The following is a 27,912-nucleotide window of genomic DNA, read 5'->3' as shown; positions in this document are numbered from 1 at the left end:
CTCCGATTCAGAGAGATTAAGGGATTTGCGTAAGATTGTTCAGCTAGTATGTGGTGAAGCAGTGAACTGAATTCATCTGTATGACTCTTGATGCATTTTCATTACAATGCTTCTTACTGATGGCCTTCTCTGACAACTCTTTATTTTCCCAAGAAACCACTAAATATTCAGTCACTCTGTCATGGAAAGGCTAGAAAGAAACTGCCTAAATCCAAGGTTAGAAGGCTTAATGCTACTGCGTGACTCAGTAGGCATGGTATTGACTTCAGTTGCGACCCTGGAAATTGTTGGTTTGATTGTCTGTTAAAAAGTTATGGCTTCCATATTACTTGGTATCAATGAAAATGGATTCAGATTATCATTCCTTTAGAAAATATAGTCAAGGAAAATAAACATCAGTTCTATATTATCCCTAAGCAATATCTACTACATGCAGAATCTCAGATATTTTATAAACTTCAACTAGTCCACCAACTCAATGTAAAGTGATTGAGCTCTTTTCAGTTCAATGTCAGTGGAATAATCTGCCACGAGTCTGCCTTTCCTGCCTTTCACACAAATCTCAACACTGTGATTTATGTTCCTGAACAAATTAGACTTAATTTAAGAGCAAATCATCAGCAACAGGTATAATAATCTTGGCAGAACATTTATTTTAATTAATTGCCTTCTGCCTAACATAGATAGGATGCTGATGCCATTTACCCTATAAGGATTAGTACTATCGTGTAATTAATTTTTTTCTTCCCCTAGAACTTAAAGTCTCATAAGTTTTAAATTACAAAGGCATTGGTTTATTTCATATTTAATCATAACAATCTAACTTCTATGGCAATGTTTATAGACAAAAGTTATGAAAGAAAAATGGATTCTAGGGCGGCGCCTGTGGCTCAGTGAGTAGGGTGCCGGCCCCATATGCCGAGGGTGGCAGGTTCAAACCCAGCCCCGGCCAAACTGCAACAACGACAACAACAAAAAAAATAGCCGGGCGTTGTGGCGGGCGCCTGTAGTCCCAGCTGCTCGGGAGGCTGAGGCAAGAGAATCACGTAAGCCCAAGAGCTGGAGGTTGCTGTGAGCTGTGTGATGCCACGGCACTCTACTGAGGGAGGTAAAGTGAGACTCTGTCTCTACAAAAAAAAAAAAAAAGAAGAAAGAAAAATGGATTCTAAGCACTGTGTGCTAACTAAATATAGACCCTATTGGGTTCCATGGGAGTGAAGAGTGGCAACTGTTTCAGGGTTAGGCAGCTGAAAAACCCTCACTTCTATAGACTTGGCAGGGAGGTGGGGTGAGGAGTGATTTTAGAATAATGTAATTTTTCTTCTCTGTGAAGTTGAGTATCAGTTTCCCTATTATTTATACTTCAGTGAAAAGCAAAAACCAAATAAAATTTCCCTCTACTCTATGGAGGTTTAACATTGTAACTGTTGTGGCCATATTGCAACAAGTGGTAGAAAATGTAACTAAAATGACTCCATCTTTTCAAACATGCCAAACTCAGTGTTACTTAGAAATGATTTTATAATCTTGGCAAAGAGGCAGAAAGAGCTATACTAAAACTAAGGAGGGTTCTCACTGTCAGGGATGCAATGCTCATACTAAAAGAATTTTACTATCTAATCATAAAATTAAAAATTCTAGTACATGTTTAAGAAATAAAATCATAGCCGGGCCCGGTGGCTCATGCCTGTAATCCTACTACTCTGGGAGGCTGAGGCGGGTGGACTACCCTGAGCTCACAGGTTCGAGACCAGGCTGAGTAAGAGTGAGACCTTGTCTCTAAAAATAGCCAGGCGTTGTGGCCTACCCTATGTGGGAGGCTGAGGCAAGAAAATTGCTTGAGTCCAAGAGTTAGAGGTTGCTGTGAGCTATAACACCATGGTACTCTACCGAGGGTAACAAAGACTATGTTTCAAAAGAAAAAATAAAATAAAATCATAACCTTAAGCCTTTACCTTAGACAGTCCTTCATATTCTAATCAATTAATTGCTTATACATCTTTAAAAATGCTACAGGAAAATCTAACCTTTCCTACATAAAGTCAAGTGTGAATTTATCATATGGTAATTAAAATGCCTTCCTTATACTGGTACTGAATCTCAGGAGGCAGTGAGAATAAACCAGCATTAAAAAAACTCCAGCATGAATTCAATTAGTACAACAAAATAGCCAATCCTGAGGAAATAAAAGCCTGTTTAGTTTGGTTTTTACAATATAAAACAGTACTGAAATGACGCAAATTTGGAATCATTATTAACTTTATTTGTCACTCTTTAAAGACATTGGTCCACTCCACATGAAAGGCAGAATTCATCCACTTCCACTTAATAGTCTATAGAAATGAAGTTGTACCACAAACCATAGTAACTTACACAGGGGGAAAGTTACTGAAATAAAATTATTTTATATTCATGCTTCAAGATGTCCCCCAAAGATTTGTTTTTGTGTGTACAATTAAAAGCACTTATGCTCCACAAAGCTAGTCTCTTCTTAGATCAATGCAGTATTTTTAATATCCATACTAGACCATATGGATCACCAAACTTGCAGAAGAGGGTTAAAAAACAGCTGTTGTCTGTCAATCAGATACAGTTTCAAAACTAAGCGATTGTATAAGCACATCCATATTCTAGGGCTGCTCTAAATTAAAATTTTTTTCTCTTATTTCAGAGATATTTACATCAAACTAAGACATTTACAAATAGTTCATAGTATACAACAGCCCAAATATGATTTCACCTATTTCATGTAAGGAAGTTAAGCATTTGTAAGATTCTCTAATAAATTCAGTGCATTTTTCCAACATAAATAACACAAACTATTCTAATGTTTTACATTTCTTTCAGTGCATATTTCCAAATTTATTAAATGGAATGAGATTATGTTATTAAATGGCTATATCATATTATGGAATCTATATCACACAGTTTAATTCACGTCAATAGTATAATTCACTCTAAAAAAACATCACAGGCACACACAAAATAGAGAACAAAATTTGCTTTTTTATATAAATTTAAAGTATACTATCTTTAGTATACTTTAAACCACATGAAAAGATATATTTTAACAAAACAGCTGATTTCCAAACTCCTTTTCTAAGTCTGGCACGAGGAAAGTTCAATCCATTCGAATCTTCTGGTTTGTCATCCTATAAATGATGCTATCATATCCAGGATCCATGTTCCAAATATTGTAAGAGGTGATAAGGACAGCCAAGGCCAAGGAGATCATTATCCAAAGTACCATATTGAAAACCACCGAATACTCAAAATCATACTTATATGCAAGGTTATAGGGACTTTCTGGGTCGTTCTACAATGAAGAAAATAAAGAAAAATGAAGAGGGAAGAATCTTAAGCTAGGAAATTATCTGAATTCAGTAGCTATCACTCATTCATCTAAAAAACATTTATTCCTAAATGAAATAAGAGCTACTTATGTTTGGAGGAGCCCAGAGGAGCCTTCATGGAGAAGACACTTGCCCTGCTGGTGGAAGTATAGCCCATCCAACTGCTTGAGAAAATTTGGCAATACCTAAAACAGTTGAAGGTGTACATATCCTCTGATTGAGTAAATCCTAGGGAAAACTTCTATATATGTACCAAGAAACATATATAAGAAAACCAATTGTGCCATATGGTAAAATATAAAGCAGTAAAATGACTAAACTACAGCTACATTCATCAGCCTGAGTGAATCTTAAAAGCAATACTGAGCAAAGAACATAGAAAAATACATATGATATGATTCTATGTATATGAAATTCAAATACCAGCAAAACCAAACATCATTTAAGAATAAATACAGATGTAGCCAACCTAAAGAAAACATAAGAGAATGATTAGCAATTACCTCTGGATAAGGGAGGGTAGAGGGATAAGACAGAGGAGCTTCAAAAGAACAGATACTCTCTTAAGCTATATAGTGCTAACTAACTACTATTAAATGTTATATACTTATGTATGTGTAAACCACTTAGACTTTTTTTTTTAACTCAAAAGAGGAAAAAACAAATGATGCTCCAACCATATCTTCAATCTTAACCTTTTTATCTGCTTGTGGGGGGTGAGGGGAAAAGCTGAGAGTCACATGCAGGCCCGTGAAAGGCATCGTTTGAGAAACTGAATTCATTCTGGCAAAGGCATTGTTTGGGAGAGTTCTTTTCTTTTTCTTTCTTTCTTTTTTTTTTTTGTAGAGACAGAGTCTCACTTTATCACCCTCCGTAGAATGCCGTGTTTTCACAGCTCACAGCAAGCTCCAGCTCCTGGGCCCAGGTGATTCTCTTGCCTCAGCCTCCCGAGTAGCTAAGACTACAGGCGCCCGCCACAATGCCCAGCCATTTTTTTGTTGCAGTTTGGCCGGGGCTGGGTTTGGGCCGGGTTTGAACCTGCCACCCTCAGTATATGGGGCTGGTGTCCTACCCACCACAGGCGCCACCCTGTTTGGGAGATTTCATTCTGGCAAAGGCATTGTTTGGGAGATTTCCTTCTGCCTAGAACATTGTAAAAGTAGGAAAACAGCAAGAGATGAAGCTAGAAGCAGGGAAGCTATAGAAAATCTGGACTTGAATTCACCTCTGGGCAATGAGTCACCACTGACAGGTTTCAGGCAGGAAGTGAGTGACCTGGTCAGGTTTGTCTTAAAAAGATAACTTTGGCCGGCAAGGTTGATCCTCCCAAAGCGCTAGGATTATTGCCAAGGCTGGCAATAGCACCTTGGGAGGATCACCTGAAGACAATTAAAGACCAGCCTGGCAACACAGACATTATCTCTACAAAACACAAACAAAAAATTAGGCAGGTGTGATGGCACACACTTGTAGTCCTAGCTACTTGGGTGACTGTAATGAAAGGGTTGCTTGGGCTCCAGAATTCAAAGTTATAGTGAGCTATGATCTCACCACTGTACTCCAGCCTGGGTGACAGAGCAAGATCCGTCTCACAAAAAAATAAAAAACAAAAAACAAAAAAGCCTGATGACAATGTGCAGAATGGATTTGGGAGGGTCTAGCTGGGAAGAAGGGAGACAAACAAGTTTGGAGGTGGCAGGAGAGTGGGGTGCAGTGCCTGGCAGTGAGGATGGAGAAGAGAATGTAACCTAGTTCTATGTGACCCTATAGCCTTAGCACCTGGCATTGTAGCGAACACTCAATAAATGTTTTCTTAAACTCTTTTCTCTTCCCTTAAGCTAGGGAAGATAGTGGTTTTAACTGAAGGAGAGGATAGGTATTGACAAGTGTGTTTACCACTTTCAGGGAGCGTAGACACCCTGAAAACCTCTTTGCTGCTTTCCAAATTTTTTTTGGTAAACAATTTCTATTTCCCATCCATTTAAAATATACAATTTAATGAATTTTAGTGGGTGTGTCACCTTTGCCACAATCTAAATTTAGAACATTTCCATCACCCTAAAAAGGAATTTCATGCTGAAGCCTCTTTTTCTCTGCAAAGTGGGTGAGACTGTTAGTACACAGTTGAGTGGCACAGTAGATATGGAAGAGAGATGAAAGTTGTCAACTTCAAACTAGTGAGTCAGAGACTGAAATGGTATTCCAAGGAATGTCTGGTACCAACGTCCCATGTCAAAATGTTCATTTTGCTCTATTATGTATAACAAAAAGGAAATCTTAAGGCTTTACATTGTGTACGCAAAGTGTTACTTACTTCACTACCGTGATAAAGAAAATCCAATGATATTACCTGATTCTTGCCCTTCTCTACCCATACAAAAGTTGAGAAACTACTTTCTAATAAATTAAACTTATCCATTCAGGCAGCTGACTCAAATTCAATCTAACAACTCAGAGAAGACAAAATAATTCATCTTTGCAAAACTGATTTCTCAAAGAAACTACCAAAACTGGGACCTTCTTCAAACGGGCACTTTTCTCTAGAGAGTCTAAAATTAGCAAGCCTAACATGGCAATGCCAAAAGAATCTAGTACTTAAAATTTTATTTTCCCACTAAATTGAAATCTATCTTTTAAAAAAGTTCTCCTTTCTTGACTCCTTCTATTTCTTTAATCAGTGTACTTAAACTGTTATTTTATGGCTTATACCACATTTTTATTATTATTTGAAGGTCTTTGTGGGTCTAATTTCGCCATTTGCTCCTTTAGCTAATTCGTACTCGTGGTGGATTGTCTCCACCCACATTTTACAATTTTTGGAGTTCATGTTTGGGGAGACTCATGGGGGGGTCCGCCCTCTGCTGTGGCTTATGCTCATGGTGTGTCCTGCCAGAGAGGTTTTATATTTACTTTTGCTAGGCACCAGAGGGGCCTTACCAATGTGGACCAGGTCTTATGTTAATTTCTTATGGTGGCTTCCTAGAATTTGAAGCAATATAAATTTGAGCCCCAAACCAAGGATGGTAGCCCTGAGTTTAAGAATTCCCTGAAAGAGGGTGGCACCTGTGGCTCAAAGCAGTAGGGCACTGGTCCCATATGCCAGAGGTGGTGGGTTCAAACCCAGCCCCAGCTAAAAACTGAAAGAAAAAAAAAAAAGAATTCCCTGAAAGAACACATATACCGACCTCCCAGAATCTAAGCTGCTTTTTTGTCTCCCTTTGGTGGTAGACAGATCGCCCTATCACTGAAGGCATAGCCCTTTCAGGATAACCAGCTTTATCTGGAGGTATCATTTCCAGTCTACCACATGCAGGGAGCTAAGGGCCTCTTGGTAATCCAAATGGCCAAAGTCCTTAGGGTAGCCTGCTTACTACCTTCAGGTTCCTCTCCTTTATTCACCCTGTAAAAGAATTTCCCTTACTTTCTTTTTTTCCCTCAAGACAGGGTCTCACTCTACTGCCCTGTTGCTGGAGTAGAATCCATCATCATAGCTCACTGTAGCTTCAAATGTCTGGGCTCAAGCAATCCTCCTGCCTCAGCCTCCCAAGTAGCTGGGATTACAAGCTCATGCCACCACACCTGGCTAACTTTTCTATTTTGTTTGTTTGTAGAGAAGGTGTCTCACTATGTTTCTTGGGGTTGTTTCAAACTCCTGACCTCAAGTGATCCTCCCATCTCGGCCTCCCAGAGTGCTAGGATTACGTTTATTTTTCATCCAGCCTTTCTAGATGTTTTATAGTGGGAAATTTGGAGGGGAGGGTTGTCTAGCCTACCATCCTGTCTTAAACAGACATCCTTCTACTCCAATTCAATTTAGGATGAAACAATCTCCAACCAGTCATCTCTTGACTATCTTAAACAGGCATCAGCTTTGACCTTCTTACTCCAAGTCCCACATTTCCATCAGTAAAAGTGAGCAGGGTGGGGGCTGCAAATTGTTCTGAAGCGGACTGTGTATAAACGACTGGGTATCTGGATGCTGCAAGCAATGAAGCCAACTGTGAGGTCATGTTCTTGGCCACATGATGTTATGGAGCATCTATACTTATTTCTGTCACCTCTCACCAAGTTTGCTGCAGCTGTATGTACATACATGTGCATGGACACACACACATACAGTACATGTTTTACCATGGCCAGCAACCTTGCCCTGAGCCCAGTAAATGCTTAAAATTGAACCAAGATCCATACCAAAGAACTACTGAAATAAATTAAAATTATCAAGTGGTATACATAAACTGTACAAAAGTAATTTATGTAATCAGAATGTTTGTACGCCTGTGATATTCTGAAATAAAAATAAATTTTAAAAGAGGTATATATAGGCTCAGTGCCTGTAGCACAGTGGTTAAGGCACCAGCCACGTACACCAAGGCTGGTGGGTTCAAACCCAGCCCGAGCCTGCTAAACAACAATGACAACTGCAACAAAAAATAGCCGGGCTTTGTGGCGGGCGCCTTTAGTCCCAACTACCTGGGAGACTGAAGCAAGAGAATCGCTTAAGCCCAAGGGTGACATAGTGAGACTCTGTCTCAAAAAAAAAAAAAAAAAAAGGTATATACAGAAGACCCCAGAAAATAAGGGACTATGCCATAAAGATAGCGAGCCAGGCTACTCTGTCTCCTTGTATATACCAATGTTTGATTTATACTACTGGCTTTGACAGATTTACTTTTATCCTTAACTCAGATTCTTATACTATCTGATTACAGCCCCAAAGAACTGAGTATCACTGGCAAAACACACATACCTATATGAATAATAAACTTATGTTTTAACTGAAACTATTTTTTAGATTTACTGATGGCTCATTCATGTCCCCCATAGGTGATATAGGATTTTGTTTTCTACCAAAAAGTTAATTTTACAGTTTTAAAGTGGGATCTAAAAATATACTCACGATTTGTTTTGCCTCAAGGATAGTCCTTGTCTTCCTCACAAGGGATGTGTCAAATGACTTCACAGTCACTAACTCTACCACTGCATTCCCACCATAAAGATTATACATGTCATCTGAAAACTGAAAGTTATGAACATTATTATGACTCTCAAACACATTCTTTTTTCATTTTCATTTTTAGTCAACCCATAAAAATTGTATATATTGTGTACAACATATTCTGAAATACGTATACATTGTGGAATAGCTAAATCCACATTGACTAACATATGCATCACTTCATTACCTATTTTCTGTGACAAGTTAAATACATATTAAAATTATTTGTAAAGCTTCTGTGCAGTTACAAGAGCACATGTCATATCTCAAACAGGCAAGTCTTAAAGGTTTGATTACGTTAAAATACTCTGGAAAATGTTAAGCTTTAACATATACTCAAATGCTTAAAATACAATTACTTTAAGAGACTAAATTTATTGGCATATAAATTGGGAGAAGGGAAGTTGGAAAGAAAAATGAAGAAATTTTCCTAAGTGGTCTCTGGTTAATCACAAACATCTACAAAGATTTAAATATGAGGCCTCAGGCCAGGTGCAGTAGCTCACAGCTGTAATCCTAATACTCTGGGAAGTTGAGATGGGAGGATCCCTTGAGCTCAGGAGTTCAAGATGAGCCAGACCAAGTGAGACTCCCACCCCTACCATCTCTGGTTAAAAAAAAAAAAAATAGAAAAATTAGCCAGGAGTCTGGTGGGCGCCTATAGTCCCAGCTACTCAGGAGGCTGAGGCAGGAGGATCCCCTGAACTTAGGAGTTTGAGGTTGCTGTGAGCTAGGCTGAGGCCAGAGCACTCTAGTCTGGACAACAGAGTGAGACTGGGTCTCAAAAAAATAAAAGAGGCCTCATTGCAGAGTGCCAGGTGAACAACTTCAAAGGCAGAGGAGAACTAGCATTTATTTATTTATTTATTTTTGTGGTTTTTGGCTGGGGCTGGGTTTGAACCCACCACCTCCGGCATATGGGACCAGCGCCCTACTCCTTGAGCCACAGGCGCCGCCCAGAACTAGCATTTATTATGCATCTACTAAATATCTGGTACTGTACTAGGTGTTCTACTTCGATTATATCATAGTGTTTAAAGGGTACAGAGTTTCAGTTTGAGAAAATGAGAAAGTTTTACAGAAGAATGATGGTGAGGGATGCACAACATATGAACTTAATGCCACTAGAACTATACACTTAAAAATGGTAAATTTACAAGTATTTTACCACAATAAGAAAAAACAATACTATACTGGAGTTACCAATCCTTTCCCAATTCTGCTCCTCCCAGCATTTGGAAGAAACATTCCAAACTATACCTTTGACCCTATCCATGCCTGGCCATGACAAGTAAAAGACCCGCACAGAGGGCAAGTACGACTTTAACCAGCAGTGCTTCACAAAGCAGATTTTTCCATTAAGAGGCTGAAAGTGAAATGGTTATACTCCAACTTCTCATGCCACATTGATATTTACCTTTTGCAGAGCATCAACAAGGATCTTAGAAGCATCTCTGAATTGTTCAGAGTCTTCCCCATAGCGTTTCCCAATTTCATCCAAACCTGCCAGCTCCAGTGAATATAAATCAGGAGAATGATCCTTGGCTAGATGCTTATGACGAGACAACTTAGAGGAACAAACAAAGGTAGCAGATGAAGTAAGATGTCAGACATAGCCAGTTTAAGTTTTATGCCTAACTAAACTAGGCTAAACATAACCATACCAATAGTCTAAAATGCTGGCAAATGAAACTAGATTAAATGAGAGTTTCTAAAAAAACAAATCCAACACAAATTTCATTTTTAAGAGTAATATAGGACTCCCTGAATATCTGATAAAACCCATTATCAAAATTCCTTAGTTTTACACATATGGGCCAGGGTATGAAAGAACAGATGTTTGGACCAGTTTGATTCCAGGAATGCACGAGCCTGAACTAATGCCTGCTAGAAAAGTTGGGCAAATAACTTTAGAACACAGCAAACAAGTGAGAATTTCTATTTCAGTTACCAGGATGATTTTTTATTATAAAAATTGTTCATCAATGGCTGACAAAGGGGCTCATGCCTGTAATCCTAGCACTCTGGGAGGCCAAGGCTGGTGGATTGCTTGAGCTCAGGAGTTCGAGATCAGCCTGAGCAAGAGTGAAACCCTAGTCTCTACTAAAAATGGAAAAATTAGCTGGGCATCATGGCAGACACCTGTCGTCCCAGCTACTTGGGAGGTTGAGGCAAGTTGATCACTTGAGCCCATGAGTTTGAGGTTGCTGTGGGCTATGATGCCACAGCACTCTAGCTTGGGTCAACACAGTGAGAGTGTCTCAAAAACAAAATCTGTTCACAGGCAGCACCTGTGGCTCAGTGAGTAGGGTGCTGGCCCTGTATACCGAGGGTAGCAGGTTCAAACCTGGCCCCGGCCAAACTGCAACAAAAAATAGCTGGGCGTTGTGGTGGGTGCCTGTATTCCCAGGTACTTGGGAGGCTGAGGCAAGAGAATTGCCTAAGCCCAAGAGCTGGAGGATGCTGTGAACTATGACGCCACAGCACTCTACTGAGGGCAATAGAGTGAGACTCTGTCTCTAAAAAAAAAATCTGTTCAAAAAAATACCTTTCAGACAGATTTATTTCCTTCTTGACTTGGCTGATAGCATTAGTCCAAAAAATTGTTTCTATTTTAAACTCAAAGATATAGAGATTAAGTTTTAATGACTGACAAGAAATCACCAGTCAAGTTAGGACTACAGCCAGGGTGTTCTTATTTCCAGGCCTATGTTCTTGGAGGATATGTGCTCTCTCCAAAAAGTATATGTAAAATGTACTAATTTGACTATGAGATATGTTCAAAATTCCCAACACCACCATTAATTTCTCATTTTTCATGGGATCATAAATCTAGGGTGTACTTAATCAAAGTATTCAACTGGTTTCATTATCATTCAAGGATTCTCTAGAAAACAAAATAAATAGAACTAAAAAATGAGAGCAATCTACTTACCAAACTTGAAATATCATGTAGCACTTGTAGTTCAGAAAGAAAGAGCAGGTCAACCTTCAAAGAGCCAAAAAAAAAAAAAAAAAAAAAAAAGAGCATTCTTTTAAATGTACCATCAGAGATCTGTATTTGCCATTTACCAAATAAAGGACAGGATATTACAAATGTCAATTACATAAGTGAATTTATATAATTGTCCTCCATTTGGTAGGTTCACTTCAATTTAAAATGCATACAACATTGTTTCCTAGCAAAAAGGTGATGTTGGCTATTCCCTAGCACAGTGACTACCACTAAATAGCTATATCTTGGATAAAGCCAAATTCTACAATGGTTTTCCTTCGAGGCCTCACATATCCTGGCACACTGCAATGACATCCTTCCAATGGCTTCATTTGCTCATTTCCCTTGAACACTTTACACATAGGAGAATAAAGATGGTGGTGGTCTTGGTCAACCATACCAGATAAAAGGTAAGGTTACTACAAAGGCAGCATGCCATTGTAGTTGGCATGGTTAAGGGGGTACATGAGCAGGTAGTGAAACTGAAGGACAGGAGTCAAAGGACAGGAGGCACTGGGTGCAGTAGCTCATGCCTGTAATCCCAGTGCTTTAGGAGGCCAAGGCAGGAGGATCACTTGAGGCCAGGAGTTCAAGACCAGCCTGGGCAACATAATAAGACACTATCTTTACCAAAAGTTTTAAAAACTAGCCAGGCACAGTGATATACTCCTATAGTCCCAACTACTCTAGAGGCTGGCTGAGGTAGGATAATCACTTGAGCCCAGGAGTTTGAGGCTGCAAGTGAGCTATGATCATGTTACTGCAATTCAGCTTGTAAGACAGAGTGAGTGTAAGACAGAGAGAGACAGGAGTCTCCTAAAAAGGAGGAGGGAGGGTGTGGCTCCCTCCACTGTAGTGTCAAGAATAAATGAGAAAGATGTGGCAACATCAGCAGGGGCAGTGAACAATGGCTCCCATGTTACCAGATCTGTACAGCTCCACCAAGTAGATACAATCATCTCTGGCTTAATAGGTAGCAACACTCATGCTATAATGTGATACTATTTACTACTTTTATGACTTTACTACAACTCAATTCATAAAAAGAATTAGTTTATCATAAGAAAATTATGGTAAAGGAAAGAAGAATCTCTAGCAGTAAATTTTCATAATTTTCGCTTTCTAAAATTTCAAAATTTTTGGCCAGGTGTGGTGGCTCACGCCTATAATCCTAATACTCTGGGAGGCTGAGGCAGAAGGATCCCTTGAGCTCAGAAGTTTGAGAACAGCCAGGGCAAAAGCAAGAACCTCATCTCTACTAAAAATAGAAAAATTAGCCAGGTTCTATGGCAGGTGCCCATAGTCCCAGCTACTCAGGAGTCTGAGGCAGGAGGATCACTTGAACCCAAGAGTTTGAGGTTGCTGTAAGCTAGGATGATGGCATGGCACTCTAGCCTGGGCAAAAGAGACTCTGTCTCAAAAAAAATATCAAAATTTCTAAGATTTCAAGTCATATAAGGAATCGGAAATTAATGATTTTCATTTATTCAATTATTATATTACTTACTTCATTGTTCCTACTCAGAGAATTGAGGGGAAGTGAATTGAGAACGGAGTTTTCTTGAAATAAGCGATTACGAAGCTGTCTTAATGTGACTGACAGGTCTTCAAAAACTGAGTTTGCCTTCCCTACCATATATACTCTCTGCAAAAAGAATACAAATTTTAAATTACTTACATTCTACAGATAAATTCCACTATGTAGAGGTCTGACAGCAATTTTCATCAAAATTAGTTCTACATTTTCATAATAAAATTATTATTTCATAATAAATTTTCAAATTATGAAAGCTTATTCTTTTACAACATCTTAATTAAAAACTTTATCACTTACTTCCTCACTGGGAGCCAAGTGCAAAACTACAGGAGTTTCCTCAGAAAATAAGGAGTGAATAGAATGCGCAACGCTGTCAAGACTAAAAGGAACTGCCTGAAAGTTAAGAGTAAGACTGCAATTATTATCTGAACCAGAGTGGGAAGGAGAAATCATTCAGATGGCATTTTAAAAAGAATCTAAAAGAAAAAAAGGCACCAGCATTTTCTTTTTTTTTTTTTTACACACACACAAATTTTTTTTTTTTATTTTCCTACTACACTCAAAAGGCCATTGCTGGTCAGCTGAAGAGGAACATATTTGGCTCTCCATTCAAGGTGTTGATCAAATGAAGGCACCAGCATTTTCTATGGAAATTTACTAGGCAATCCAAATCATTTCCAAACACAAAGAGCCCTTTTACAGGAACAGAAGATTAAACACCCCCTCAGTGGGCTGAGACTGTATCTCCCAATGCATCTAAGTGGGAAATAACTTGTAAACCTGAAGGACACAACATTATCTAGCACAAACCATTTTCTGGTGATCATTTGTGTAATATAAGTAGCAATACATTTGGTTTCAGTACTGACTAAATATGCCACAATGAATGTGTATCTCACAATGTTTACTTGCATTTAAGAAATTAGAGGAATCTGAAATATTAAATTTATTTGAAAGAGAAATATACCTTATTTTTCATTTCAAAATTTTTCAAATGTTTAATAAGATTTAGCACTTGTCTTTAGTTAGACTGTAGACTCTTAGACAGGTGTTAAGTATGTCACAAGATTTTGAAGTCTTTATCTTAGGATCACATAAGAATATTAGTAGACTGGAATAACCAATTATAGCAAGACCTACTTATTTTCCTGAATTTTTTATTAGCATGTTGCATGTAATATGGTGCACATATCTTGGGGTAACAGCTCAACAAATGTTCACAAAAGGATGTACTCATGTAACCCAGCCAGATCAAGACATAGAACATCACCAGCACCCTAGAAGTACCATCTCCACCCAAAGGTTACCAAAATTCTGACTTCTATACCTATAGATTTATATTGCTCTTCATTATTTTTAAAAGTAAATTACGGTAATTCCCCCCAAATTATTTTATTCCCAATATTACTGTATTAAAACAAGCAGTACAGTAGTGTTTTTGTTTTAATGGCAATTTCTTACAGTGATTTTCTTTTCAGTAGTTACTATCTCAAGGTTCATGCTTATAATTAGCAAATTCATTCTAATGTGGTACAGGCAGAAATCAATGTGATTATATAAATCTTACTGATGAAATCCCAGCATCAAAATTAAGTGATCAATTTTGAGATATTGTGAAATGAAATCAATTTTTTCTCTTACTGAAAATGTATATTAACTCTTCCCAAAATTCTCCTTAAATGAGTTAATGAGTAAGTGAAGAGGGGGAAGAGAGTTCAAACTTGCAAAAGCTACTGTCAGCAGCCTCCTTGAGTCAACTGTGAGTCTTTTCCTTTTGGGATCATATAGTTCACCACCACAGGGTCTGGAAGGAATACATGAGCAAGTCACAAAAACTCTCCAGCAGTCTCATTTCACCTAGGAAAATGGCTCTCAGGTCTGAAAAGCTGACAGTTAAGGGTAACATTTCCCTAGTGATCAAATTGGAGAAGCTAATGAGGTGAATGCCAGATCGTAAAGGAAAAGATATATAGCTGTCTACGCTCAAAATGTAAAAAGTTCAGCTGCTTAAAAACAAATGATTGTTTTCTCCAATTGTAGTATAAGGACATATGTGGTTTTGTCCTGGAATTTCTGTACCTATTATGACTTGAAATTCTAATTAAAACAGATGGCTAATCAAATGGAAGCTTCATTAAGTAGATTCTGATTTTTACATTTTGCAGGGTTTACCCTCTGAGCCTTATATCTCATTTACCAACTTCTGCGAGGAAAAGTATTATGAGCAGTCAATCAGGTGGGATCAAGCAATAAAATAGGCTCTTTTCACAGCTTCTCCTCATGTAAAATGAGGCTAGTCTGTTTTAAAATGTTTACTTTTGGATTATATGCTAATAAAAATCTTGAAATGGCATTTTGGATTTTTATATATTTATTTTAAAGGAAATCTACAATGATTTTCATAGAAATCACATAATAAACTACTTAAATACTCCTGTGAAAACAATCTGCCTTTTGATCTTTATTGTTCCCTCCCTTCTACTTTATGGGCACTTGCTCTGAAATTCTTCTGGTTTCTTTAGCTCATTAATTTCCAATCATAGACAATCTAAATTGTCTAACATGTGCATTTAAAGCTATATATTTCCCTTTTCTTACCATGTTAGCTGCACCTCACAACTTTTTAAAATATATATAGTACATTCATTTTCTGTTTCAAATATTTTAGCAATTTCCACAGTGATTTCCTCCTCACACAATTATTTAGGAATACATTTATTTCAACTTTTCTTGTTATCTTTTTAAAAATGAATTTTTAAGAGTCATATATAATACATGGTTTAAAGAGACAAATAGTTTTAGTAAGGCATTTTATGAAAAAGTTTGCCCCTCCCATCCCTCTGAGGCACTCATTTACAAATCCTCTGTTTCCTTTTGTTTTTACCACCATTTCTAAATAAGATATTTAAGTTACTACTTCACTTCTTAATTTTTCAAAATTAGGCATTATCTATTTACAGTCCACTATAGAAAATGAGGATTTAGCGTTCTCATATCACCAACCACATCCCCATCTACACACTGTTTCCGTCTCTCTACCCTCCCAATAGTTAAATCAGAATTTTCACTGGATGAGGATCATTTTATTATTATGATTATGTAAATAACATTCTCAGCCTAGCCTCATACTATTAGAATCACTGCTTTTCTTTTCTTGCTCTTCTGGTCGACAATGGCAATGATTAGAAATCTGCTTTCATTTTACTCTCATTCCTTTGTAACGACGTCTTTTCTCCCTGATAGCTTTAAAAATTTCCCATTTCTTTGATGATTCTTCAATTTTGTACATCTAGGTGTTGATTTGGCTTTAGCCTACTGGATGTCCAATATGCTTTAAATATGAGGGGTCATGTATCTTTTTTTTTTGAGACGGAGTCTTAAGCTGTCGTTCTGGGTAGAGTGCTATGGCGTCACAGCTCACAGCAACCTCAAACTCTTGGGCTTAAGCGATTCTCTTGCCTCAGCCTCCCAGGTAGCTGGGACTACAGGCGCCCGTCATAATGCCTGGCTATTTTGGGGGGGTTATAGTTGTCATTGTTGTTTGGCAGGCCCGGGCTGGATTCGAACCTGTCAGCTTTGGTGTATGTGGCTGACGCCCTAGCCTCTTGAGTTATAGGCGCCAAAACTGAATCATGTATCTTTTCTTTGTTTTTACCATTTCCAGATACTTTTTATTTTATTTTACTTTATTTTTTTGAGACAGAGCCTCAAACTGTCGCCCTGGGTAGAGTGCTGTGGCATCACAGCTCACAGCAACCTCCAACTCCTGGGCTCAAGCGATCCTCCTGCCTCCGCCTCCCAAGTAGCTGGGACCACAGGTGCCAGCCACAACACCCGGCTGTTTTTTGGTTGTAGCTGTCATTGTTGTTTGGCAGGCCCAGACTGGATTTGAACCCTCCAGCTCAGGTGTATGTGGCTGGTGCCTTAGCCGCTTGAGCCATAGGCGCCGAGCCTATTTATTTTATTTTATTTTTTTTTTTTGTAGAGACAGAGTCTCACTGTACCGCCCTCGGGTAGAGTGCCGTGGCGTCACACGGCTCACAGCAACCTCTTAACTCTTGGGCTTAGGCGATTCTCTTGCCTCAGCCTCCCGAGCAGCTGGGACTACAGGCGCCCGCCACAACGCCCGGCTATTTTTTGGTTGCAGTTTGGCCGGGGCTGGGTTTGAACCCGCCACCCTCGGCATATGGGGCTGGCGCCCTACTCACAGAGCCACAGGCGCCACCCTATTTATTTTATTTTTAACTGACAAGTAATAACTGTATATATTTGGGGGTTACAATGTGATGTTTGACATATGTTTACAGTTTTGACACATGTTTACAGTTTTGATACATGTTTACAGTTTTGTTTTTTTGAAACAGAGTCTCACTGTGTCCCCCTGGTAGAGTACCCAGCTCACAGCAACCTCCAACTCCTGGGCTTAGGCGATTCTCTTGCCTCAGCCTTCCGAGTAGCTGGGACTACTGGCGCCCACCACAATGCCTGGCTATTTTTTTGTTGCAGTTTGGCTGGGGCTGGGTTTGAACCTTCCACCCTTGGTATATGGGGCTGGCGCCCTACCCACTGAGCCACAGGTGCCTCCCTGTCATTTTTTTATAACTAGGCCATGTGCTTGGAAATAAACTATACTAAACCACAGTAAAGTGTAAAAAATAATTTCTAAAATATCAGCATCACAGTCTTACAATGAAATGAAATTAGAAACCTAAATATTAGAAATAATTTTTAAAAACACATACGTTTGGAAAAAACACTTCTAAATAGTTCATGGGTTAAAGAATCATAGTATAGGGCCAGGCAAGGCCTCATACCTGTATCCTAGCATTCTGGGAGGCCAAGGCAGGAGGACTGCCTGAGCTCGGGAGTTTGAGACCAGCTTGAGCAAGAGTGAGACCCCATCTCTAAAAATGGCCAGGTGTTGTGGTGGGTGCCTGTAGTCTCTGCTACACAGGAGGCTGAGGCAAGAGGATCTCTTGAGCCCAAGAGTTTGAGATTGTTGTGAGCTATGATGATGCCATGGCACTCTACCCAGAGCAACAAAGTGAGACTCTGTCTCAAAAAAAAAAAAAAAGAATCACAATATAAAGAAATATTTAGAAGTGAATACCAACAAAAGCACCATATCAAAAATGCCTTGTAACTGCTTCATAGTTTCTATTCCTTCTTTTCACTCTTTCACAATTTTTAATGTATATATTTTACAACCTCTTTGAGGTTGTACTATTATCTGTAGTTTTAAGAGGATGAATTCTGTTTGTTGTACCTTGCTGACTTCCTTGTGTCCTTTTGTTTTTCTTCAAGTGCTTTGTAAATTCCACTCATCTTCCCATTTTTTACCAAAGGAGCCCTGGGCTGTGGAGGTGTCCCTCTGGGGTGGGTTATGTGAATTTGGAAAGAACTACTCTGCACAGCATAAGCCTATAATTCCGATTTCTCTCAGGGGACTCTTTAAGTCTCATAGCCAAGGGTGGCCAGCCAGCTCCTATGCCGTAACCCTGAGGCAGCTGGGATTTTACTAGTCCTCTTCTTAAGAACAAGTTGACAGCATTTTATAGTTCCTGGCTTTCTGCAGAGAACACAATTTCAGTGTCAGCTCCTGCTTGCCACCGTGGTTTCTGAGTTTTCTATTCATACCTGGCACCTGTGTGTATATCCTCCCCTTCAAGTTTAGTTATGCTAGTAAAGATGTTTTTGTGACATTTTGTTCAGGACTTCTATATGCTTGCAGTAGAAGGAGGGCCTTTCCCATCAGCTAAGTCACCCACATCACCTGAAAGGCCAGTGAAAGAATAAGAGAGCCAGCAAACAGCCTCCAGTCTTCTTATACACACAAAACAGAGGTAAAATTTTGAAGTGAAGGTGACAAGACAATGCCCAAGAAAATGTCAGCAGCATATACCCTCAATATCTTCTTTGGTGGCTCTTTTTCAAGCCTCCAACTGTTCTTAGTGAGGCAGTTTTTCCACCTCTTATCTTAGAAAGTACTCTTATCCATGGAGAGAATCTAAGTTGCAACAAATTTATAATCACCATGTAAATTTTTAAAAAGAAATTGTGTTTTTAGACAATTTTTAAAAGAAATTCTGCATCAAAAAAAGATAAGTATGTTAAGAATGCAATTCGTAATGATAGCTGACAAAGAGAAAATTAAAAATGTATCCCTTTACTTTTTTATAATAAATACTCACATTCTCCAAAGGGTATGAAACGACACTGCCTGGGGGTAGAGCCAGTTTGTCTACTCCCTTCACCATCACCATAACAGTAGCCCGAGGACGATGGAATAGGTTACCCACAGCAAGTCCTGGCCAAGAAAGGTCCTAAACATTGAAAAGCATGAAATGGCACTTAATTATCAAGTCAGGAAACCATCTCCCCCATAACATCTAGTAAGCAGAGTTAAGGGATTCTGGGATGATGTGGCTAAGGCAAATTCACAGGGAATGTAAGCATTTTATTTATGGTAGTAGTTTTTATCTCCTAATCAAGAATGCTGATTTCTATCTTCTTCATTTTCTTAAAATTCTACCATTTGAAACAAAGTCTAACAGTTAAGTCATCTCAAACCTTTTGTAGAAAAATGCAGGCAAGTACACAAAACACAGGGAGTTTTCAAATTCCAGATTACAAAAAGTCTCTTCATATAGCCATCAACATATTCTTCCTCCATATCATTTTCTGCCCTAATATACAGCATCACTTTTATCTTTCATAGTGACACAGCAAGATTGTCATTAAACTTCTCTTTAAGCTCTCTTATGAATAAAACAATTCCTGCTGAAAGTAACTTGTATTAGTTTGCTCATAATTATTTCTCTAGATTATTTTAACAGCCATTTGTAGTCAAATTTAAGGTTGTAATTACTTTGGTTGTCCAAAGAATGCATAGAGCTTCTGGTTTTAAGGGTACTCAGGATCTATAAGGAAAGTTCTTTTCAGTGATTGATGATATCTAAAGACTACATCAAAGGCACCACACTTTCAAAGTGGGAGGAGATAATGATAGCAAGACAGAGCAAGCTGCATTTCCCTTCTTCTAAGACCTTAAGCTTCAGATGTCTCATATTGAATACTGACTGGATCTAGGCCCCTTCCACTAAAAGGGAAGCAAGCAGCCAGTTACTACAATAAGTTATAGCTTCATTCTAGGAAAGCAAGGTCCTTGGCTGTTTCTAAGTCACTGAACACACCATTTTTCTAGCTTCGGGCAATATGCATATACATTTAATTATTCATAGCAAATCTATCACCTGTACTAAGAAAAAATAAATTACATATCCTATTACTAGTAGGAAAGATCTATTCTCTTATATACAAAAAATTCACTACAATGAATAAACAAAATTTCATGAGTAATGATTTATAGTAATTTGGTTTCAGAAGCCAAGTTTGAAGCACTTCCAATCTCTCCAACTACAAAAGAGCTTTTTAACTTCTATAATCTATACCAAATGTATCTATGTCTATTGCTTTCTTAGGCTATTAGCATAAATCAAGAAAAATGTTCTTAGTTCCAAACATTTAAAAAACAAATAAAGCATACATACTTCTTTCACAGAGAAGCCCATGGACAATGCAGCCACATCTGGGATTCGCTCTCCTGGTATAGGCCAATTTCCATTCCGGAAAACAACAGACCCTGGTGATCTTAATATACTAAACTCATTCCCCAAAACACCTGAAAACAGAACAGATTAGTAAGTGAATTATCAGCATCATAAATCTTTTACACCCACCTTGACAATGATTAAGTATAATACGTTTTCCCCAAACTCTGTAGATTTAGCATACTAAATTATGATTGGACAAAATGCTAAATCCTAAACATTAACACATTTTTTCAAAGTATCACTCTAAGAATTTAAGTCCATATGTTCTGCTGGAACAAAAATATAACTGTAAAACAGCATTCTCTTAATAGGACAGATGTCTTCCTATAGATGACCCTTAACACAGGAGTATGTGCGATTTGGCAAGAATGAGAAATCAGTTATATTTCTCCAAAATTTAAAAAGCAAAAAATAAAACCCTGGCATAGGCTAAAAAGGAAGAAAAAAAACTTGAAATCTCTAAATTACTTCCACCATCAACCCTCTCTACAAAAATGCAAATTCATAAAGCTCCTAGTATTTCACTGTAAGACTTTAGCAGGTCAGTGTATCTTAGCACAGGTCACTTCTTTCCTTATGTCCCATAGGCCAACTTAGTGGAATGAGAACTGTGAAAATAGGGGGTGACATGTTACCCCCTATTTTCATGAGTAATGATTTATAGTAATATAAAAACACTTTGGACTTTAGAAACAAAGTCCAGGAAACAGCATTTGTAGTTGACATAACAAAAGGATGAGAAACGGTATTCTGTAAGGATAAAGTAAACCACCTAAAGGCTTATGCCCTAGGATTAAAAGATAAGGATGAAAATAACAGGATTATAATATTTTATAAACCCTCCAAGGCTAAGAATGAGATTATTTGGCTTCTTCACCCATTATGTATTAAACCAGTGATGTCTAGGTTACATAGGGACAAGTAACTAATGAAAACTTTGGGGTTCCTATGAAAAAATTAGCTCCAAGTCCAAAACAAATCTTGGCCATACCTAGTATGAGAAAATTAGACTTTAGTAAAGCAACAGTGTTATTCTCTTGACCTAAGGAAAGCACCAACTTACAGGTTATGGGAATAAAGTTGGAAACAACAGAAAATGTTTTGGTGTCGCAGTACTGACAGCAAATAAAAGGCCTCAGGATGGGGCTCAGCGCCCGTAGCACAGTGGTTACAATGCCAGCCACATACACCGAAGTTGGCGGGCTCGAAACCAGCCTGGGCCAGATTGACAACTGCAACAAAGAATGGCTGGGCGTTGTGGCGGGTGCCTGTGGTCCCAGCTACTTGGGAGGCTGAGGCAAGAGAATCACTTAAGCCCAAGAGTTGAAGGTTGCTGTGAGCTGTGACACCAGGGCACTCTACCGAGGGTGACATAATGAGACACTGTCTCAAAAAAAAAAAAAAGGAAAGAAAAAGGGCCTCAGGATGGTGCTGATACATTAAGAGTTATGAGTTTCAATTCAGCATAGCTGCCAGAGCAGGAATTTCCAAATTGTAGTAACTGAAGGCAGACAAAAAAAAAAAAAATAAATATATATATATACACACACAGAATGGAATCGTCTTCTGCAACCGATAAGACATCTCAATTCACTGAAGTGGTAGTACTTCAAACTCTTAAGAAAAATAGGGCATAGCCAGGCACTGTGGTGGGCGCCTGTAGTCCCAGCTACTTGGGAGGCTGAGGCAAGAGAATCGCTTAAGCCCAGGAGTTGGAGGTTGCTGTGAGCTGTGTGATGCCATGGCACTCTACCAGAGGGGCATAAAGTGAAACTCTGTCTCTACAAAAAAAAAAAAAAAAAAAGAAAAAAGAAAAATAGGGCAGCAAGAAACCTATCCTTGCCTAGTATGCATATACTTCTTCTAATTAAAGAACCATATTTTGGGGTAGGCACAGTGGTTCATCCCTGTAATGCTAGCACTTTGAGAGGCTGAGGCAGGAGGATTCCTTGAGGCCAGGAGCTTGAGACCTGCCTGAACAAGATCAAGACCCCATCTCTATAAAAAGGGGGGGGGGAGAAAAATTAGCCATGTGTAGTGGTGCACACCTATAGTGCCAGTTACTCAGGAGGCCAAGGCAGGAGGATCACTTGAGCCCAGGAGTTTGAGGTTGCAGTGAGCTTGACCACACCACTGCACTCCAGGCCGGAACACAGAGTGAGACTCTGCCTCAAAAAAATAAAAAAGAGGCCAGGTGTGGTGGCTCATGCCTATATCCTAGCCAGGTGTGGTGGCAGGTACCTGCAAGTCCCAGCTACTCAGGAGACTGAGAGGGAGGATGACTCGTGCCCCGGAATTTGAGGTTGCTGTGAACTACGACGCCAGGGCACTCTACCCAAGGCAATAGAGCCCGACTCTGTCTCAAAATAAATAAATAAAATTAAAAAGAATCATATTTTGATCTGGTTTTGAGACATGGTCCTGGGCGATGCCTCTGGCTCAAGTAGTAGGGCACCGGCCCCATATAACCAGGGGTGGCAGGTTCGAGCCCGGCCCCAGCTGAAAAAAAAAAAAAGAGAGAGAGACATGGTCCTACTCCCTCAGTCCCAGCAAAGCTATACCAAATAACTTTGCTCCAACTTCATAGTCAGATTCAGTTTCCATGCCTGAACAACAATACTGCAGGAGCCTAGAGCTTTAGAAACCCCTTAAAGAGTCACGGACTTCTATACCAAAAAGGCCATCCTGTCCAAACTTCTGTTTACTGCAGGGATCATGCCTCAGGGATACCAGGCAGAAAGTCACTCTCTCCTACTTAAAATACTACCAGGGACCAGGAACACCACCTCACTTTACAAACATTATGTTTGTCAGCATCACCTCTGTTGTCCCAACATTCTAGTCCTTTAAAATTGTTTTCTTGTACTGAACTGAAATGGGTTTCCTAACTTTTTTTTTTTTTTTTTTTTGTAGAGGCAGAGTCTCACCTTATCGCCCTTGGTAGAGTGCCGTGGCGTCACACAGCTCACAGCAACCTCCAAATCCTTGGGCTTAGGTGATTCTCTTGACTCAGCCTCCCGAGTAGCTGGGACTACAGGCGCCCACCACAACGCCCAGCTATTTTTCTTTTTGTTGTTGCAGTTTGGCCGGGGCTGGGTTTGAACCCGCCATCCTCGGCAAATGGGGCCGGCGCCCTAACCGCTGACCCACAGGCAACTTTCTATGCCATCACTCCCCTACTGAGTCTTGTCATATAATCTCATCTCCAGCTTCACAGATAAAGCAGAAGAATTCCTCGAACTACCTGTGTCTCCCACAAATCTCCTCTCCCTCCAGACATGAGAGTAAGGGTGTGGCCCTCTTCTTCAGTCTAAGACCATTTTGTGTTCAGCCTTCTTAAGACCTTCATTCACCCACCTGCATCCATTCAATGTTTATTAAGTCACTATTCCAGGACAGACAACATATGAGGAATTAGGGCTGAGAAACAGTGCCTGACATATTGGTTTTCAATAAATACTTGTTAAATTAAGGAATGAAGAAGTCACACCTCAAACTACAAATTTTCCCCTTTCAATTGGCCCTTTTACTTCATCATAAAAATATGCTTGGGTACTCCCATTCTAAAATTAAAACCACAAAAAGATTTCCTTTTGCTCCTACCAGTCCCCACAAGCTAATAGTCCCTGCTTCTCTTCAGAGGAAGAATCTAGGAAGAATAATCAACCACCATTTGCTTCTCTGCTTCTTCACACCTAAGCCACAGCTTCTGACCCCATCACCCCACTGAAATGACTTGCCAAATCCAAAAGACAATTTTCAGTCCTTAATTTAACTTCCCAAAGCATCTGATACTGGCAACTCCTTCCTTGAAAATCCTCTACCTTGGCCTTCATGAAGGCAGAGCCCCTGGTTTTCTTTGCAATCCTTCTAGCTGATTCTCCTCAGTTTTTTCCCTTTCTGTCCTTACGAAGTAGTGCCCAAACTTTTTAGATGTCAACTTTTCAAAATTGGAAAGTAGACTGTATATATACACACACACGTACTATAATAAGATTATATATTTGTATATTACTACAAAGCACACAAAACTAAAAATTTTTTTAAAGGGTAAGATACCTGTGTAGTATTCTTCACAATCACGAGAAAATATCAGACAGACCCAAACTGAGGGGCAGTCTACAAAATATCTGACCATTACTATTCAAAAAAAGATGAAGCAAAAAATAGATAACAAAGCTGGGTACAGTGGTGCATCCCTGTAATCCCAGCTACTTGGGAGGCTAAGATGGGAGGATTGGCTTGAGGCCAGAAAAACCCAGATATAAATGGAAGTTCTGTCTAGTACATTCCCTCAGTATCCGAATAGATCATCTCGCATACTCCACTTTGGAGAGCTGAGGGCTCCATTCTTGATCCTCACTGCTGTTCTAGTCTACATCTCTCTCCCTATCAGAGACACCACAAACACACTGATGGCTCCCAGACTTTTATTTCTAGCAGAGATTTCCCTTGAGCCTTAGACCTACATACCCAAGAGTTGGCTAAGCATTTCCTTCTAAGTCCCATGGGTCCTTCAAGCTCAATAGGTTCAAAACTGAATTCACCATCTTTCTACATGCTTTTCCTGTATTCTTGAAGGATGACACCACCTTCCACTCAGCAGCTCATATCAGCCATCTTTAAATCCTTCCTTAGCACCACAGCTGAATCCTGTTAATCTTTTTTTCTTATTATCTCACAAATCCTTCCCCCTCCATGTCCAGTGCACATTCTTCAAGCCTTCACCAGGTTTGGTAGAACTGGCTGCCTTATGACCCTGTTACTGATCCAGCCTTCCCATCACTTTTCCAAAATACAGCTCTGTTTACTCATCCTTCTACTTAAATGCCTTCACTCACTGCCCAGAGCCTTCAAAGTAAAATCTAAAACATGACACCCAAGGTACCTTACTAACTTTATTTCTGGGATCTCAACTCAACCCCTATACATTCCAGCCCTACCAAACTATTTGGCCTTTTGCTGTCACATCTCCATCTCCGTGCTTTTACACACACTGTTCTATCTCAAAAAGCTTTTTTTCCCACCTCAACCTTTCACATATTTGCCGTAGGAGGCAATTTCCCTGGGGAAATTTCCCTCAGCCTTCCCAGTCTGGGTTAGAGGGTATATGTCCTTCTCTCTGGGAACTCTACCATACTGTGCTATGATCTTCTATGAATGGTGGGTGGAATCACTCAATTAAATGAAAAATGAGTCCTCCTTTTGTCGCTGGGGCATCAGTGACCAAATCAACCATATCTCCATGATGTCCATTCAAATTCCATTCTTTTGCCCTTGGCTTTTCCTCTCCAGGCTCAGTATCTGATTTTTTTCAAATACTTCTCATGACATGGTATTCATAACTGTAGTTCCCCTCCTTTCTCTCTAGTTCCCTAGTTTTCTCTCTAGTTTGGTAACAATGTTTTAAAGAATTTCAATTATTTCTTCAAATAGAGAAGTCAGAGTTCTTAAAGATGTTTTCCATTACATCACATTTGGTCATTATGGAAAATAACCTCACCTGACAAGACCAAACAAGGCAGAAGCTGACAGGATCAGGTTCTTGTTATGTAGAAAGTAGACTGTTCCAGGAAGGAAAGCATGTTCAAACCATGTACAGGAGCAATTATTTTATCTCACACCAAAACCAAAAAAACCCCACTCGCTGAATCAAAATATTATCAGTCATAACATTAAAAGATGGAATTTCAATAGATATTCAGTTAAACCACAGTATCAAAGGGAAATTTTTTTTAATTTCAAAAACTGAATTAAATTTAAAACTTCCCCCGAAGTATCTCCATAGATGAGAATGACCTTTCCAAAGCCAGAAACAAACAAGATAAGAGAGACAAAACAAAGAATCCTAAAAATTTGGGACATGAAAACAAATCTATCAACACATAACACTAGGAACCTCCAGGGATGGAGGATATCTGCCAATTTCAAGAACTCCTGTCTATAACTTAAGCAGAAGTAAATCGCCATTTCGAAAGCAGAACCTCCAGCACCTCACATAGCAGAGGCTTGGGTTTCCATTAGGTTTTCGTTTTCTTTTTTTCTTTGTGACAGTCTCACTCTGTTGCCCCAGGCTACAGTGCCTAGATCAGCCTAACTCACAGCAACCTCAACTCCTGGGTTCAAGTGATCCTCCTGCCTTGGCCTCCCACAGTGCTAGGATTACAGGTGTGAGTCACCATACTGGCCTCCCATAGGTTTTCAACTGACACAGTGGGGACCAGAACACCCATTCCACCAAATTATTCTCAACTTGGCCTCTTGTTCACTACTGTTTGTGCCCTCACATCCCTCCCACAGTAAATGGGCTAACTGTGCTACAACACATAAAATGAAAAAGGCCCAGGTTTTCATGCCACTGATCTGGGTTTAAATCCAGCTTTGCTACTTTCTACCTGTTCGGTTTGGGGTAATTTAAGCTCGAAAACTCTGCAAAATGAAGATGATATGCTCTTCTAAGGATTGCTGTAAAATGAAATACATTACCACGATACAGAATACGAGGCCAAATATTAACTGACTTCCATTCCTCTTGCTGAATCCTAGGGAATCTAGGTTCCACTCAGAGAGCTACCACTTACTGACATGTGACTCCGAAGATATGACTCATCCTAGTTTCCAAATCCTTAAAATTGGGAAGTGAGACAAACTACTGAGAGGTGCTTTGTATCCACCTAAGGAAACAATTACATAAACAATGTTTCCGTCTCAACCTTTGTATCCTAAAATACATATAAAGGAGGGGAGGGGATTTCACCAATTTTTAATAGCAACCACTAGAAATGAAAACATCATACAAACGCAAAAACTCGCGGCAACCGGTGGCAGCTAAGAAGCCTGCTTTGCCTTCTTCCAAGAGGACTGCGGTTCAACACTCCACTGAGATCCTCTGAAGGACCTCTGGAGCAGGAAGAGGCCAGGTCGACAGGAGGTCAGCAGCAGGGTGGGTGGACCTGCCTTTCTCAAGGAGGCAGAGGGTGAGGCGGCCCAGGAGTCCCCCCTCCCCCCACACAGCCCAGCCCCAGGCCCAGAGGCCGGTCAGACCCGGCAGCCACAGGCTGATCCGGAGAAGAGGCCGAGAAGGAGGCAGCTGAAGCCAGGCCGCCACTGTCTGCCCGCACTGCGGCACCTGCCCTGCTGCCACCCGCTCACGACCGCCCCCGCCTCCACGCCCCGAGGCACAAGGCCTCTGGAGCACGCCCAGCCCGCCACTGTCTCCTCACCTGCCACCAAGGACAGGAGCACGACGAACACAGCCATGGTGCCGCGGCTGCCGCAACAGTGCGGGGCAACACGGAGCGGGCCGGCGGCACACAAACGACCACCTCACGGCTGGGGATCGTCCGGACTCCTGCAGTCCACCCCTTCGTGGCCTCCGCGGGGACAGCTGGGGCCTTCTCCACCAATCGCCAGCC

At 39.9% G+C, this 27,912-nt stretch overlaps 1 protein-coding gene across 2 annotated transcripts; it reads right to left on the bottom strand.

Moving 5' to 3' along the window:
• Positions 1-2,241: 2,241 nt before the first annotated feature.
• Positions 2,242-27,912, bottom strand: ATP6AP2 (ATPase H+ transporting accessory protein 2). Of its 2 annotated transcripts, XM_053581165.1 has the most exons (9): positions 27,721-27,911; positions 20,435-20,565; positions 19,076-19,207; positions 13,182-13,277; positions 12,855-12,992; positions 11,288-11,341; positions 9,770-9,919; positions 8,254-8,373; positions 2,242-3,316 (listed from the first exon to the last, which is right to left on the bottom strand). In XM_053581165.1, the coding sequence occupies exons 1-9, from the start codon at positions 27,755-27,757 to the stop codon at positions 3,122-3,124; spliced, it is 1,053 nt and encodes a 350-aa protein (XP_053437140.1). In that variant the 5' UTR covers positions 27,758-27,911; the 3' UTR covers positions 2,242-3,121. The 2 variants fall into 2 exon arrangements, with proteins under 2 accessions (XP_053437140.1, XP_053437141.1); XM_053581166.1 differs by lacking the exon at positions 12,855-12,992 and having other exon boundaries at positions 27,721-27,912.

The sequence above is a fragment of the Nycticebus coucang genome, chromosome X, assembly GCF_027406575.1.
Source record: "Nycticebus coucang isolate mNycCou1 chromosome X, mNycCou1.pri, whole genome shotgun sequence".
Classification (NCBI taxonomy): Eukaryota; Metazoa; Chordata; class Mammalia; order Primates; family Lorisidae; genus Nycticebus; species Nycticebus coucang.
This window is presented reverse-complemented; position numbering and strand designations above follow the sequence as displayed.

What these genes read in the sequence shown, in the direction of transcription:
- ATP6AP2 (XM_053581165.1), bottom strand. Translation starts at nt 27,757, where the DNA reads ATGGCTGTGTTCGTCGTGCTCCTGTCCTTGGTGGCAG. An exon ending in CTCTGAGTAGGAACAATGAA is followed by an intron (nt 11,342 to 12,854) that starts GTAAGTAATATA and finishes GGCTCTTTGAAG; the next exon opens with GTTGACCTGCTCTTTCTTTC. An exon ending in TCCTTGAGGCAAAACAAATC is followed by an intron (nt 3,317 to 8,253) that starts GTGAGTATATTT and finishes TCTTCATTGTAG; the next exon opens with AACGACCCAGAAAGTCCCTA.